At 38.6% G+C, this 17078-nt stretch overlaps 1 protein-coding gene across 1 annotated transcript; it reads right to left on the bottom strand.

Annotated features, from left to right (window-relative positions):
- Positions 1-127: 127 nt before the first annotated feature.
- On the bottom strand, positions 128-11600 carry LOC146374505 (cationic amino acid transporter 2-like; the record flags this gene model as incomplete). The annotated part of the gene is made up of 11 exons (XM_084949191.1): positions 128-605; positions 754-862; positions 1258-1424; positions 1621-1745; positions 3062-3164; positions 3700-3836; positions 5005-5227; positions 6535-6665; positions 10338-10503; positions 10606-10761; positions 11183-11600. Coding segments are annotated over 11 exons (1857 nt in total), but the record flags the coding sequence as incomplete, so codon positions are not given.
- Positions 11601-17078: the final 5478 nt, after the last annotated feature.

Genomic DNA, 17078 nt, shown 5'->3' with positions numbered 1-17078 from the left:
CCATTATGGTACCAAGTGCTGAGGAAATAAAGTGTTTCAGGTTCTTCTGCACTCCCACAGTGACAAAATCAAAATACTGATTAATAGTAGTTAAGTATAACCTAACGGGAAACCATAATTTCTTCACCTGAACCAAGTTTATTTAGGTACATTTAGTTTACTTTTTTATTTTTTTTTTTAAACAAATTTACTCCCCCCCCAACTTCAGAAACATACATCAATATGTAAAAAGTGAAATATTAACTCAGAAATACTAACATTAAACAACAATAGCCAAGATTGCATAACACAGATTGACTGATCAAGCCAAAACAGATAAAACTGCAACATTTGTTGCCATGGTAATATTTAGTTCAGGCAGTTGTTAGCTAAACAATATGCATCAAAGGACACATACTAGCTTTGTGTCAGTCAGGGTAAAATTCCAAAATAGGATTTTAAGGTGATTTCTTGATCATCTTAAATATTCTTTGGAACACAGCATCAAGCAGCACAATCCACAACATTACTGCTTACGTTATTGCTACTAAGCTGATCATGAGCTTCTTGGAGTCTTTGTTTCTGGACACTATGACGAACTCCATAGCCAAAGTATACGATCAGACCTGAGAAAAGGGGATAGCATGCCATGAACTTACTGTCTTTATTCCTTAATACATCTACATGCTCTCGACAATGATGCAAACCTGGAAGAATAAAAGCATTTGATAGCAATCCTAGTTACCTGAAATGGCTGAAAATGCACGCTCTTACCAATTGCCATCCAAACAGCATAGCTGACCCAGGTTTCTCCTTCCAGTTGAACCATCAAGTAGGTATTAATGAAGACACTTAAAACTGGAATTACAGGTACACAGGGAACCTGCAGAAGGATATGAACCCATGACTGATTTATGTATGTCATTTTGACTTTAGAAGTTACACTTTTTCATTGTTTTTCCTAAGTAAAAAGGCCAAGTGTTTTCTTTTTTAAGCAGGGACAGACAGTACCAGTACTCTCCTTACTATTCCTTCTTTTTGGAGTTTAACAAGAAGAAAAAAATGTCAGCCAACATTTGCCCACTGGTTGCCCTCCCTTTAGTAAACATGCCTTACATTTATTTGCTATAAACTTTCTGTGCCCTGCAACAGACCCTTAGTGAGGCCCAGCAACTGACCCCCAAATAAGCTGTATTCAATGAAAATCAATAGAAGCAGACTTTCAAGAAGCATGAAATCCTACATTTGGAACCAAGCGCCCAACACCATCTGCTTTACCATGAAAGAAGCTTTAGTCCTGCTCTGTGGCTGCCTCCAGATGATAACAACGGCAAGGACCAATGTCAGCACGAGGACAGAGACGAGGAGCACGCTCCATAGTTCCCGTCTGCTGAGTGAGTACAAGGCCTCAGACAGGAGCACGGTTAAAACGATTACCAGGAACACTGGGGAGAGGTCGGAGCTGTCAGAAAACATAATACTAGAATTTTGTTTCATTTCTGCATTCTTAATAGCAAAAATAATTTTTAATGAATAGTGTTAGCAGTATCTGATCAAGATACAAAGTATCAAAGTGAAGCAGCTGTCAGGAGCCTCAGCAAATCAGGTGTGTGTGTGGCGGGGTGATAAAGGATGACTCACAGATAATGATGGTGAGAATGGTGACATTTTTAGAGGTGCGGTGGGTAGCTCGAAATGGAGGCCTGAGCACATCCCTTATTGAGAATGGCTCTAGTCTGAGGACAAAACCAGCATTATCTTTGTACCTGAAACAAAACAAAACAAAACAAACAACAAAAAAAACAGTCAGGCTTACATCTAATCTGGAACTCTTGTTTGACCAAGTCATTTGCAGTAGAACATACACATGCCAAATGTTTAAAACAGACATTTTACCTTTTCATGAAAAAAAAGGCTTATTTTGAATTTGATAGCAGCAACACCTCAAGATTCAGGACAATGCCCTGTTTACAACGGTACACAGTTGTAAACAGAGCATTTGGGAAAACACCTGGGAATTTTAGATAACAGTTGCAGGACTTTTGGAAGAGGAACATTGTGACATTATTCTTGTATTTTTAATGTCAAAGTTGACTGCATGGTGGGCATTTCAGCACACTAGTACTATGAATCTGTGTTGTTGCAATAGCTGCAGTTAAGCATCATCTTGATTAAAAATACAACATCTTGCTGAAAAGCATGTGTCATGCTCAAAAAAAAAAAAAAAAAAAAAAAAAAAAAAAGCTGTACATACACTCATGAGTGTATCTTGTTAATTTGGGGTTATATATCAGTTACTTTCAACGGCTCTCTCTTCAGGATAGAATGATTGTACAACATGCATATATAATCAAATGATTAGGATGAATACCATAAACCATTAAATATCAGTGTATACATTTTATAGGTTATCTGTGTTTTAATGTGATTAAAATAAAGGTGTATTAGATTTGCAAATCATTAGTACCATGAAGTTCTGCCTAAAGTTTGTGAGCTCACATAAATTAATTTGTATATATGTACTTAGCATTTTGTCCCAATGCTATTTTGCACTAAGTTTAAAGTTTGCATTGTATAAATGCTGTAAATGTTCTTCCAGTGATGTAGGATACATCATCTATTCACTACTTAAACTCAAGACTATAAGTCAAAACAGTAGTTGATCCATTCTAAAGATATTGGACAGGATGGGCTTTGGGTGCTCAGAGCATAAAAGTACTATCCATCCATCCACCCATTTGCTTCCGCTTATCCTTTTCAGGGTCATGGGGGATGCTGGAGCCTATCCCAGCTGTCATAGGGCGAGAGGCGGGGTACACCCTGGACAGGTCGCCAGTCTGTCGCAGGGCTAACACACAGGGACAGACAACGATTCGCACTCACATTCACTCCCACGTTCACACCTATGGGCAATTTAGATTTTTCAGTTAACCTGGGGATAAAAGCACTATGCATGTACAAATTGATTTGCAATCTTTATTTTACTGGCTAGTTTTTTTTTTTTGTTTGTTTTTTTTTTACAAGAATATATTGTTTTTTAGTGAACAGTAGTATATGTTAATTTGTTAGGCTGAGTACTAACCTTAATATAAGAAGGCATACTGCAACAAGAGTGTATGCAAAAATGGTCCCAATAGAGCTCATGTCCACCAGTGCCTTGAGGTCAAATAAAAGGACCATGAAAGCTGCAAAAAGATCAACACACACCCAACTACAGATGACACAAAAGTCTACAATTTAACACTTATTAAAAATGTTTAGACACTAATTTGCTTTGACATTTTGTCAAGGAGCAACAGAAAGACCCTGTGTGCAGAACTAGAGGCATCAATGACAACTACAACATTAAATAAGATAAAGCCTCAAATGAGTAAAGCAGAAGAGGGTGTAAAGCAGCTTTACAAATTCAGAAAAAGTGAGAAGGTGACAGAAAATCTATGTTAGTCCCAAAAGTTTGATTCTATCCATCTGGACGTAGCGTTTTCAGTGGGAGATTTATTTACCTGGACAATTGAGCATGCATCAAGACACTATGTTAGATTTACTGGTTGGAACCATTTGAATGCTTATGTCAGTAGCCTCCACCTACAAAATAATTCCAGTTTTGGGTGTTGACATATTGTTGTCCCTCTGCTGCACCTGTTTTTGATTTTGTGAACATCAAAAAAGTTGAAATTGGTTAATAACCTATTTGCTAGGGGTTAAAAAGAGCTGCCTTACCAGCCACAGCTCCTGAGGACAATGTAGCCAAGACAGGACTTTGCCTGGAACTCATGTAGCTGAGTGGCTTGAAGAGCAGGCCGTCCCTGGCCATGGCATACAGCACCCGTGGCATTGGCAACATCACTCCCAGCAAACTGTGAATGACGTATCAACTGTATTTTAAACGTGAAATTACAGGTACAGCAAGTTGCACATCACAGACTTCACAGATGAGCCATAACTACAACAAAGAATGAGATGTAGTTTTATATGCCGTTTATTTGGCTTTGGTAGCACAAACACATACAGGATAGACAAGCAAAGCCACTTTCAACAAGAGCTGAACTATGATTTCTGACAATAGGGAGAGCTTCTTTCTACTATTATTTTTACTTTGTTGCCTATAAGATGGTTACAAATAATTAATATCATCTTAGTAGCTGAAAGGTGCCAAAAACTGCCGTTTCAAAAGCACTGCATTGCCCATACACTCCCATGTTAAAATGGCCAGCTTATTAGCATTAGAAACATGGATAGAGCCAGATATATATTTTTTAAAGAACAACAACAAAAAAAAAAAAACAGTACTGGACTCTGGATATTTTCCATCATCATGTTGTACTGAGGTTGAATTATTTTCATTTTTAACAACTAATAAGCCAAATAATGGCTTATTTGATTATGTTCATGGAGCTGCAGCCTTAAGCAGTCTGCTATTCCTCTGGTAACTCCAGTCATTGAAATGGACTTCGCAGGTAGTTGTGGCATTTGTGCATGTGAATGAATTAACATGCATCTCGTTCGACAACTTCTCCAGTTTCTGTGATTTAAATTCTAGTATTTAAACAGTCCATTACTTAGCTCTATTTATCGTGTGTGTGTGTGTGTGTGTGTGTGTGTGTGTGTGTGTGTGTGGGGAACTTGGCATACTATGTATTTAGTTTCACATACGATATATACTACACCAAATCTCTGTATAGCTTACAAGGCAATATATTAATCATGATTAGTAATAGTCAGCCTGAGCAAATGGGGTCAAGTATTCCACTGCTTTGAAGTCATTACAGGCTACATCATAACAGATTGCCCTTGCTGCTTTTAGAAAAATGGTCAAATTACAACACCCCCTGATGCCAGTGAGGGGCAAAGAACCTTTTTTTTTTTCTTCAGGCAAATCAGGCAATTGTGCATGACAATTTAATAAAAAGAAAGAAAAGATTTCTGTAGTACTAAAGTAAATTTAAGCATGCAGTTTTAACAATTGTGTAAATGAATCTAGCAATTGGAACTGACTCAGTGTTTTACAGGTGTACAGATCATTACCTTGTTGACAGTGCACAAAGGGATCCTACAGCAACAGCATACTTTGCAGGCTCCCAGCCAATGTACTCAAAGGCCACAGGTAATGGACTGTGAGCGTCAAGCAGATAGTAGGGCATCATAAGTGTCAGGGAAGCCGACACGCCAAAAAAAGCCACGAAGCAAATAAGCAGGGATACCACAATCCCAAGAGGTATGGCTTTCTGTGGGTTCTGCACCTCCTCTCCTAGAGAAGCAGATGAATTAGACGTACACTTCCTGATTCAGCAAACAATCTAATAATGAAATGATCTACACACAGATGAGCCAAAACAATCAAATAAACAGACCAACAGATTATTTTGCAACAAAAGCACAAACACTATACTGACAAAAGTACTGAGTCACTTGCACATTACACCTACAGGAAATTTATGACATCCTATTCTAGGCCTACAGGCATTAATATAGAGTTGGTCTCCTAAAACGGCGCCGCAACAGAGAAGGGCCTTTTCCAAACTGTTCCCACAAAGACTTCCCTTCCCTGGAACTAAGGGGCCTGGGCCAAACACAAACAGACAGTCTTATAGCTTTATCCAACCTCCAAAGCTTAAGAGTTAGTACAATGGAGGCAACATTCTCCTGGCAGTCATCAAAACTAGATTTGTCCATGAGATTTCCAGATAGCAAAGTGTGTGGAGTGATTTTTATTATAATTTTATTTTATTATGTATTATTCTTGTTGCATGTTGAAGCTCTACTTGGAAGCTTGTTAAGATCCAACCATGCAAAATACGATTTTTTGCCATCTTTCAAGTGGTTTTAAACTTTTGCTAGGGATTTGTATTTATTTATTTTTTTTAAATATACATATGTGTACACACACACGCACATGCACGATAGCTATGTTTTGATATCCATCTCTCTATCGTAGTTCTATTTCATCCAGTGCTATTCTCATTGAGATAGGATTTACGATCATCTCACAAATGCCATCAAAGCACAGCTTTCTCCCTGTCTGTCTCCCATAGGGAACCATTTTAAAACAGCTCATAGGGTAAAAAGTAGGGTGTCTTTACACTGCAACCACATCACTATTATTAACTCTACAAACATGCAAATTGAGTATTCTGTAGACTGGAAGTTGCTTCTGCTCACAGGGAATTTTCCCAACACGACTTGTAGTTTTCTCTTGGAAAGCATTTATTTCAGAACTTAAAGGCTGTTTTCTTTCCTTTGCTTCAACAACATATATCCTGATGTTTTCTGAAAATTCACCAGGTAGAAGAATAGGCATACTCAAAATTTACTCAGAAATTTCCTGCCAATTTGTAGCTAAGTTACTGTGGTTGTACTTTGCAATGCCACTTACATTTGAATGTGGAATATCCTGGATGGAAGAAATTTCACAAACTAAACTGAATAATTAAGAGATGTGACCCAGTACTTTTGTCCACATAGTGCATTACAGACTGGAATATAATAAACAACCTCACAGGGCAAAATGTTTGTGGCCAGATGAAAGGTAACAAAGTTAATCCTACTCAAGAGTACCAGTAGCAACAATGCAGTCAAATCCAAAGAAAGCATAGAAACAGGTTGCTGCCCCGGCCAAAGTTCCATCAAAACCAAAGGGGAAAAAGCCGCCAACACCAAAGTCAACAGTTTCATTCGGCTCAAGTTTCCTGCAAAAAGCAACAGTAGTTTCATGACATGATATCACAACGGAAATATCCACATTAATGATTTACATACTATCAGACAAATTGGTTTTCTGCTTGTATAAAAGTTATACATATGACTGAGCAATTTGAGAAATCTTAAATATACCATGAAACTATAAAGAGCACAAAGAGGGGGAAAAAGTTGTGACTGAAATAAATCGGATTGTCTATTTAGATCAAGTCTCCTCACCATTTGGGATAAGCATTCTAACGTGGTGGCAGGCAGCTATGAATATACAGTACTGTGTAAGTCTTCATTACCCCATTCAAGCAACCTCTTCTTTCTAAGCTCTTTAGATCTCCATTACCCCTCATTTCTTTATACTTTGCTCCCAAAGTAAGACTGGGCATCTTGTTTTTGTTTAAAGAAATAGTTCTCCTGTCTTCTTGAAGGTCTTTCAAAGTTTTTCTTTGGACACTGGTTGCTTTTTCAATAATTCCTGTCTACTCCTCGTACCTGACTATCTTCAGAGTTTTGTTGATCACTTAACACCAACCTATGAATCTTCCAAGTGTGCAAAGGGCATGCAAGGAATGAACCAGAGCCAATGTTAAACTCCAGTATGCAAAAAATAAATACACAATACAGGAAACTGGAGAACTTGAGGAACAAGGAAGAATTGGCAAGCCTAAACTATCAAACAAATTTAATATTGAACAAATATTTTATTTTAAGGGAAAAATGCTAACCATCTAACTAAGCCTATGAGAAAAGTGTGTAGTAATTAGTCTTGCAAGAGTTCCAAGAGTTTTGAAAAAATATTCTGTGGACTAACAAGATAGAAGTTGCAAAATGTGTGGGCTCTTTTAAAACTTTGGCATGACATTAAATCAGGCAGTTCATGCTTGGAAACCCTGTGTGAAGACTGAATCTTGTTAATAATTTTACCTCCTCACTACGTACGACTCTGGATACTGTAGCTCCAGTGAAAACTAAGGCCTCTAATCAGAAGTACCTGACTCCGTGGTATAATTCTCAAACACGTACCCTAAAGCAGATGACTCGTAAGCTGGAGAGGAAATGGCGTGTCACAAATTTAGAGGATCATCATTTAGCCTGGAGAAATAGTTTGCTGCTTTATAAGAAAGCCCTCCATAAAGCCAGAACATCTTACTATTCGTCACTGGTTGAAGAAAATAAGAACAACCCCAGGTTTCTCTTCAGCACTGTAGCCAGGCTGACAAAAAGTCAGAGCTCTGTTGAGCCAACCATCCCTTTAACGTTAACTAGTAATGACTTCATGAACTTCTTCACAAATAAAATTTTTATCATTAGAGAAAAAATTACCAGTAATCATCCCACAGATGTAATATTATCTACAGCTACTCTTAGTACCATTGATGTTAAGTTAGACTCTTTTTCTCCAATTGATCTTTCTGAGTTAACTTCAATAATTACTTCCTCCAAACCATCAACGTGTCTTTTAGACCCCATTCCTACAAAACTGCTCAAAGAAGTCCTGCCATTAATTAATTCTTCGATCTTAAATATGATCAACCTATCTCTAATAATCGGCTATGTACCACAGGCCTTCAAGCTGGCTGTGGTTAAACCTTTACTCAAAAAGCCATCTCTAGACCCAGCAGTCTTAGCTAATTATAGGCCAATCTCCAACCTTCCTTTCATATCAAAAATCCTTGAAAGAGTAGTTGTCAAACAGCTAACAGATCATCTGCAGAGGAATGGTTTATTTGAAGAGTTTCAGTCAGGTTTCAGAGCTCATCACAGCACAGAAACAGCTTTAGTGAAGGTTACAAATGATCTTCTTATGGCCTCTGACAGTGGACTCATCTCTGTGCTTGTCCTGCTAGACCTCAGCGCAGCGTTCGATACCGTCGACCATAATATCCTATTAGAGCGATTAGAACATGCTGTAGGTGTTACAGGTACTGCACTGCAGTGGTTTGTATCATATCTATCTAATAGACTCCAATTTGTGCATGTAAATGGAGAGTCCTCTTCACACACTGAGGTTAATTATGGAGTTCCACAGGGTTCAGTGCTAGGACCAATTCTGTTTACATTATACATGCTTCCCTTAGGCAGCATCATTAGAAGACATAGCATACATTTTCACTGCTATGCAGATGACACCCAGCTCTATCTGTCCATGAAGCCAGATAACACACACCAATTAGTTAAACTGCAGGAATGTCTTAAAGACATAAAGACCTGGATGGCCGCTAACTTTCTGCTTCTTAATTCAGATAAAACTGAGGTTATTGTACTCGGCCCTGAAAAGTTTAGAAATATGGTATCTAACCAGATTCTTATTCTGGATGGCATTACCTTGGCCTCCAGTAACACTGTGAGGAACCTTGGAGTCATTTTTGACCAGGACATGTCCTTCAACGCACATATTAAACAAATATGTAAGACTGCTTTCTTCCATTTGCGCAACATCTCTAAAGTTAGAAATATCCTGTCTCAGAGTGACGCTGAAAAACTAGTTCATGCATTTATTACTTCCAGGCTGGACGACTGTAATTCATTATTATCAGGATGTCCTACAAACTCCCAGAAAAGCCTTCAGCTAATCCAAAATGCTGCAGCAAGAGTACTGACAGGGACTAGAAAGAGAGAGCAGATTTCTCCTGTTTTGGCTTCCCTTCATTGGCTTCCTGTTAAATCCAGAATTGAATTCAAAATCCTGCTCCTCACATACAAGGTCTTAAATAATCAGGCCCCATCTTATCTTAATGACCTTGTAGTACCATATCACCCTATTAGAGCACTTCGCTCTCGCTCTGCAGGCCTACTTGTTGTTCCTAGAGTATTTAAAAGTAGAATGGGAGGCAGAGCCTTCAGTTTTCAGGCCCCTCTTCTGTGGAACCAGCTTCCAGTTTGGATTCGGGAGACAGAAACTATCTCTACTTTTAAGATTAGGCTTAAAACTTTCCTTTTTGCTAAAGCATATAGTTAGGGCTGGACCAGGTGACCCTGAATCCTCCCTTAGTTATGCTGCAATAGACGTAGGCTGCCGGGGGATTCCCATGATGCATTGAGTTTTTCCTTTCCAGTCACCTTTATAACTCAGTATGTGTTAATAGACCTCTCTGCATTGAATCATATCTGTTATTAACCTCTGTCTCTCTTCCACAGCATGTCTTTTATCCTGTCTTCCTTCTCTCACCCCAACCGGTCGCAGCAGATGGCCCCGCCCCTCCCTGAGCCTGGTTCTGCCGGAGGTTTCTTCCTGTTAAAAGGGAGTTTTTCCTTGCTCATAGGGGGTCATAGGTTGTTGGGTTTTTCTCTCTATCTATGAAGCACCTTGAGGCGACTTTTGTTGTGATTTGGTGCTATATAAACAAAATTGAATTGAATTGAATTAAGTTCTGCAAAGGAAAGTCGGCTGAAATTCTTCCACAGATCAAGACAGATCACCGGTTATTGTAGTACATATTGTCCCTGTTATTTTTCTCTAATATCAAAATTTGTTTGATGATCTGAAACATGCTGGTGTGACAAACATGAAACCACGAAGGGGGTAAATACTTTTTCACAGTACTGTGTCCAGCATAGTAAAAATTTCCAAATATAAACTGAAACCTAAAACTGACTTTTGAGTACACGAAAAAAATAAATCTATCAGAATGTGAATGAAAATGACAATTAGCATAAATAAAACTTACATAATTTCCCAAGTTGCATTTAGAACTGTCTTTTTACTGATGTGCCAGTTTTTGAGATCTCCTTTTATAAAGCCAGAAGTGATGATAAAAATCAACACAGTCACATTTACTGCTGTAAAAACAGTATTCATGATTGCAGACTCCTTCAGACCATATGCAAGCACCCCTGAAAACAGAGGGAAAGATATAAACAGATGTACTTTACCTTTAAGAATGTTTTTCCATCTATGATACAAATAATACTTCATGTCAAAATTGCAAATGTCACCAGCAAGCAACATAATCAGCGCAGCAGCAAAGAAGTCTGGGTATTCAGCCAAGCCAGGTGAGTCCATTGGTGTATGTTCCCCTAGATGCTTAGCCATAACATTGTGTATCAGGTCATCAAATGCTCCAGTCCAGGCTTTGGCTATACTAGATGTTTCTAAGGAGAAGTTTAAAAAACAAGGCATGGAAGATAACTCCATTAATTGTTATTGTAGGGTCTTTACTAATATAAAATGCCTTAATGTGACTTTGTTGTGATTTGACACTATACAAATAAAACTGAATAAAATCAGCTTTTACAAAACATTTAAGACTAAGGGTCTTCGTGTGTAAAGAAGTAAATATCAAATATTTTATATTAAATATGATCAAATTCCCTACAAATAGAGTCAAATAAAAATAAATAATCAGTTCAGGCAGTGTCAGCTTTAACATTTGTGTCTGTTTTTTCACACCTTCTACCATAAACTGCTGCAAAAACTGGATTTGATGCACAACTACATCACTTGGCATACTGCATTTATGTATTTTGTCAAATACATGGTAAAGATGTATAGTGCCCCCTGAATTCCACGTACCAATGACATAGGACAGCAGCAGATTCCAACCAGTCACAAATGCCCACACTTCTCCTATAGTCACATAGCTGTAAAGGTAGGCCGAGCCCATCTTTGGCACACGAGCACCAAGCTCAGCGTAGCACAACCCTGCAAAGACTGAAGCCACTGCAGCAACCAGGAAAGAGATGACGATGCTAGGACCAGCCACTTCCCTCGCCACCTCCCCTGAGAGCACGTAAACCCCTGCTCCAAGCGTGCCGCCAACACCCAGGCCAATCAGATCCAGGCTGGTCAAGCATCGGCAGAAGTTGGACTGCTCACCTGCTGGCTCCAAAGGCTTCTTACGGGCCAGGGAACGGATGAACGCTAACACAGAACATATTCTGAAATCAGTAGTACTGTGATTTAACAAAACAACCAACACCAGTGAAGGATTCAAGTATTATGTGGCCTCTCTGTGCCTGATTTTTTCTGGCTTGAAGTTATAATGAAAAGGCCAAAACAAACATTACCTGCTACTCATTTCACAGGTGCTTAGATTTGTTTCTGCTGTGTGGACTAGAAGAGGAGAGAAGAAAAAAAAATCCCTTCTCTTTCCAGCTAACAGCCCTGCAGACTGCTGCAGCGGCACACCTGACATCAATTCAGCTAATCAGCATGATGATGTTCAGGCCTCCTGTCTCACTGCTTCTATCAATGAATTGTCAACAGTATGAGGTATATATGCTGCATGTGATGGAAATACTTTAATATGCCTTGCACAGATAGAAATAAGAATTTAATACTGTTTCTATTTCACAGTAGAGTGTAGATAATGCTGTTTCCAGAAACTGGGAATTGTTTGTAGTGAACAGACACATTACAGAAAGCCCCAGATGTGGCAGCTAACCAAATACCTCTTGGCCTTCACTTCAATATGTCTCACAGGGTTATATGACATGCTGGATGGTTTTTAATTTCCAGCATTGAACTATTCCATCAGAATTTATCTCTGATTTTCAAGCTGCTGGCAAAATCACAAGCCTGAGCGGAGTTGGAGCCATGTTTTCCTGAGCCCATATAAACAGGTTAGCTACATAAATCCCCCAAAGTTTTTTGCTTCTGGTAATCCATCAGCTCTTGGAAATCATGTTGACATTTCCACTTCTCCAGCTGTGGCCCAGCAGCTTATGGCAACTTTTTCCAGGATCCAGAAACTTTAGACTAAAAACTAAGACTGGGTAACTGTACAAAATTCTTTCAGCAGTCCTGCAACGAATTGTGCTGGATCCATTTCAAGATGCAAATACTTTCATTGTTGTCATTGTTTTTTTTTTTTCCTTTAAATCAGATGATTCATGAATGGTATCATCAGCAGCCTTAAATCCACCTTCAGTATAAAAGCTATGGCCTAAATCTATAACTAGCTACAGTGTCACAATGTCACTGTGATATTAATCTAGTAAAACATTTGTTTTCAGACTTAGAGCACTGCTACCACGAGGCCATTAATTTAAGGTCCATTAAGGGTCAGCATCAGATTGGGGAAAGAAAAACACAAAAACTGTGATTTCTATCATTAATCATATGTTAAGTTCTTCTCACTAATTAATAAGTGGATGCTGTGACATGGTTCAAGCAGAATACATCTTTGTTGTCAGTCAGCCGTTTAGCTTAGCTGGTGTCCACATTTAGTAAAACTCTAAAGGAGTCTGATATGAGTCAGTGACACTCACTTCTGTCCACTAGCAGCAATACTGAGGTCAGTTGTTTTTATATACTGAACTTTTCTGTTGATAATCACTGCTGTTTGCCCATGTAGGTGAAACTTTCTTTGAACTGGCTCTTAGTCGTAAACGAACTCCCATACGATGTGAGAATGCAATCAAATTGTTTATCAGGGGAAAAGTGTGATTTTTTTTTTTTTTTTTTTAGGACACTGGAGCCTAACATTAACTGGTTTAATCTTAGCTTATTTCCAAGCTAACATAAGAAGAAAAACATACTGAGAAAGAGATCACCAAAATATACATGTACAAATGTTAAATGGTCATATATAGTGAGAAAGAGCTATTTGTGACCTTTAAATTAAAACTAATGTATAAAGTGCGGCCAGTCTCTAGCCAGTTATGTAAAATGTAAAAAGGCGGAGCGGCAATGCCCATCTCAGCCAGTGTATTCCAGATGGTGGGGCAAGATGGCAGCTTCCACAACATGACACCAGCTCCTATGTATTTTTAATAGATAAATGATAAGTTTATGACAATGTATCAATTTGTTGGAACACATGAATTGTGTATTTAGAAGTACAACAATTTTTTTTTTTATTATCAAATCACCTAAAAAAAATTACTTACTGTACCTTTTATGGACATGACTTTCAAAATGATTCTTTAACCCTAAAAGGGGTGGCTGTGGCTGCGGAGGTGGAGCAGGTCATCTACTAATCAGAAGGTTTTTGGGTTGATCCGTGACTGCTCCAGACTGCATGCTAAATGTCCTTGGGCAAGACATTATCCCTAAGTTTCTCTCTGATGCATTCATCAGTATGAAAGGGCTTCTATGAACAGGTGTGAATGAGTCAATGAGGCAACCTGTATAGAGCGCTTTGAATGTTCAGGTAGAGTAGAAAAGCACTAAATAAAGTTGGTAAAAAAAAAATTCTCTATGTTGACTTCTTTAAGACCTCAAACTCACCTTAGAGCAGGTTGCCTTATTAATGCTAAAAACCCAGAATGGAAACTGACCTCACTGCTTCCTTTAAGCATCTAGAAGCTGCTTGACATCTTTACAGATCAATCTATAGCTTTGAAAACTGTCTATAATATTCCTTTACAAGTTTACATATTGTAATTTTGCTGTTTTTAATTCATCTTTCCATCTGATAGGAGAATCCCTCCCTATTATGATTTCAGTTTCATCACTGGATGAAGCTACAAACATTTAAATTCATGCCACCAGCATTCTCTATATCCAAACGATTCCCTAACACATATATTAAGCTTGTCAAACGTCTTTCTCATCAGTTCTTTGACAACAACATAATGACTTTAAGGTTCTTCTAGTCTGTAATACCTGGTAAGGTCACAAGATGGCAGCAAAAGTATTCAGAAAAGATCCTAAACTGCTCGGTCCCTCTCTGGCTTTCTAGTTGATGACATAATCCCTTTGTCAATGAAAAGGAGGGAATTCTGTTTGAAATCCAGGAAGATGGAAATGATTGGCACCCTAACACCTTCAGTCTGTCAGGTACAGAGTGATGGAATTTGATGGAATATCCTTTATTTGTTCAAATAATGAAGTGTTTATAATTTAGTGAATTCAGTGTCTGTATCATAATGATCGCCTTTTAAAACACTGGACTCTTTTCCTTCATGTCTTGCTGTAGGCTGTGTGAGGGATGTCTTTGCTCTGCAGCTTTAATAATTCAGCCTGCAAAATTAATATGCACACTGTGACAGTAGAAATACCTCTAAATAAATTCACTCACTCTGCACAGCCCCACCTCCAACATTTGTGTGTGTTAGTAGCTGTGGTGATGGCAGGCAGCCAGCAGTGTTTTTGTGTGTGCGCTTGTATGTGTCAGGACTGCTCTAAAGTTGTTCTCTGCACTCAGTTAGCTCTATTGTAATGGAGCGGTAATTGTTACGAGTGCACTTTCTCAGAGTAGAAATCAATGCTTTTTCTCATTGCTCTCACCACACTGTTCATAATGACACCTTTGTGGTGTGATTGTATATATCTGTGTGTCTAGTGGCAGATCAGAACTACCAGAGGTATTTTCAATTATTTGACAAATGGGTTGTTGGGAGGCTGGATCAGTCAGTCAGTTAATATGTCACACTCTGAATAATGAGTGACTTAGGATCTCATTGATAGAAGGTTTGTGAATTCCTTTAACATTTATTAGCAAATCACATGCCAATAAAACAATGACCAATAAGAGCAGAAAATAACAAAATTAAAGAAAACTTGTGAAATTTATAGCAACACAAGCAAAATTATTTAGACACCACTATCATATTAACAAGGAAAAACTCCCAAAACGCTTGCCTGGGGAAAGATACATTTCTAAGGAAGATTTCAACAAGAGAGCGCTTTTGTTTTTGAGTGTCTTACAAATAAATCAAACAATATGCATTAATACAATGAAAATTACAGGAAAAAATAGACAATGATTAGAAGAGAAAACATAGTCATTTAGACACCACTATCAGAATAGTGTGTACACACACCACAACAAATGAGCAGAGCTATAGAACCTTCCCCCTGCATATCAAATCTTAGGTCACTTCTGGAGCATTTTTAAAGAATGAACTTCAGTAGACAAAGCCCTGAGAATCCTGCCACAATAGAGAAGCAATGCCATGTATTTCTTCTATACCAAATAAATATAAGCATCACTATTAAACAGAAATATTACCAAAGTGTGTGCAGAAGCCATGAGTTTAAAACAGTATTAATCACAGTAATGATCCAAATTCCTAATCCAACCCACTTAACTCTGCCTCTCTTGAGTAACATGTCTATATAAATCATTCAAAAATCAAAATGTTATGGCAGCAGTGTGTGGTTTGTTGCCTCTCTGGCTTTGTAGATTTCCTCAGTGTACTCTGGCTTCCTCCCATAGACCAGCGGTTCCCAACCTTTTTTGAGTCACGGACCGGTTATGTTCGACAATATTTGAACGGACCGGCCTTTAAGGTGTCGCGGATAAATACAACAAAATAAAACCACTACCAGTACCAAAAAAAAAAAGATTTATTCATAACACATGGGAAAAATCCCAGGGAAACCGAGTTAACCATAAAAACAAAAATAACACTAAAAACCGATAAAAACACTGAAAACGATAAATTTCACACCCGAGCCTCAACTCTCACGGACTGGTACTGGTATCTGTTGCCCGGGGATTGGGGAGCGCTGCCTTAGACCAAAGACATGCATATTAGGTTAACTGGTGATTCTAAACTGGCCATGGATGTGAGGCAAATAAAGTGCTTGAAGCACACAGAATGTAGTGCTGTATGAATGAATAGCAAAGATGTGACTTGTGGTCTTGGGTCAGTAGGAGTATAAAAGTGTTTTATAAATATAAGGATGTGGCAGGGCGTGGTCTGCGGTGCCACTGCAGGTGAGGTGGACGCACCTGAGCGGCATCGACAATCACGCCTCGCCAGTTTTAACATTTAAACTGGGTTCTGTCATGCCGTTGTTGTTGTGGGAGAGTGAGCTGCGAACTGGAAAGCTGCAGCTGTAGCTGTGTATTCCAGCAACTGTTAATAAAAGTGTCTTGAAAATTCTGAAAAGCATGAAACCTTCATTGGGTCTGTCGTGGTAGACTTTAGGATTGGCAAAGAGATCAGATTTGTCACTTGGGTCAGGCGGCTCTGTAGCTGAGACACTAGGTGTAGCAGAACGCAGACAATTCTCATGACACCAGGTACTCCATTCTGAAATGCTGCCCTTAGCCCAATAAATCTGTGGGTTGTGCTTGCTTAACCAGGGGTAGGTGAGAACTAATGGAGTACTGGGGGATGGAAAACAAACACACTAAACTCCTCCACGTGGTCGCCAGACAGAGACAGCTGAGTGTTCGCGTGAGTGATGTCAGAGAGTAGGATCCCATTAAGAGCCAAGACTTAGCCAAGTTTTGCTCCACTCTGGAGTCAATTAATGCTTCCCATGAGTGAGTTTGTGTCTAATGAATTAGCTTAGCTAAACAGGTGAGTCGTGGTAGGGAAGAATCTTGAATCGTGCCCACCAGTATCCCCACAGATAATTATCAGAATGTTAAAATGTATGTATATTTATTTATTGAGATTGTGTATTGTACAATGTTTATGGAATGTTAGAATTTGGTAAACTCACCTGAGAGTAAATATTGGTTTAGTCATTAACAGCTGAGAGTATTTAAGGCTGCCATTTGTCATTA

The sequence above is a fragment of the Perissodus microlepis genome, chromosome 13, assembly GCF_051167445.1.
Source record: "Perissodus microlepis isolate ML-2025 ecotype Zambia chromosome 13, ASM5116744v1, whole genome shotgun sequence".
Lineage (NCBI taxonomy): Eukaryota > Metazoa > Chordata > Actinopteri > Cichliformes > Cichlidae > Perissodus > Perissodus microlepis.
This window is presented reverse-complemented; position numbering and strand designations above follow the sequence as displayed.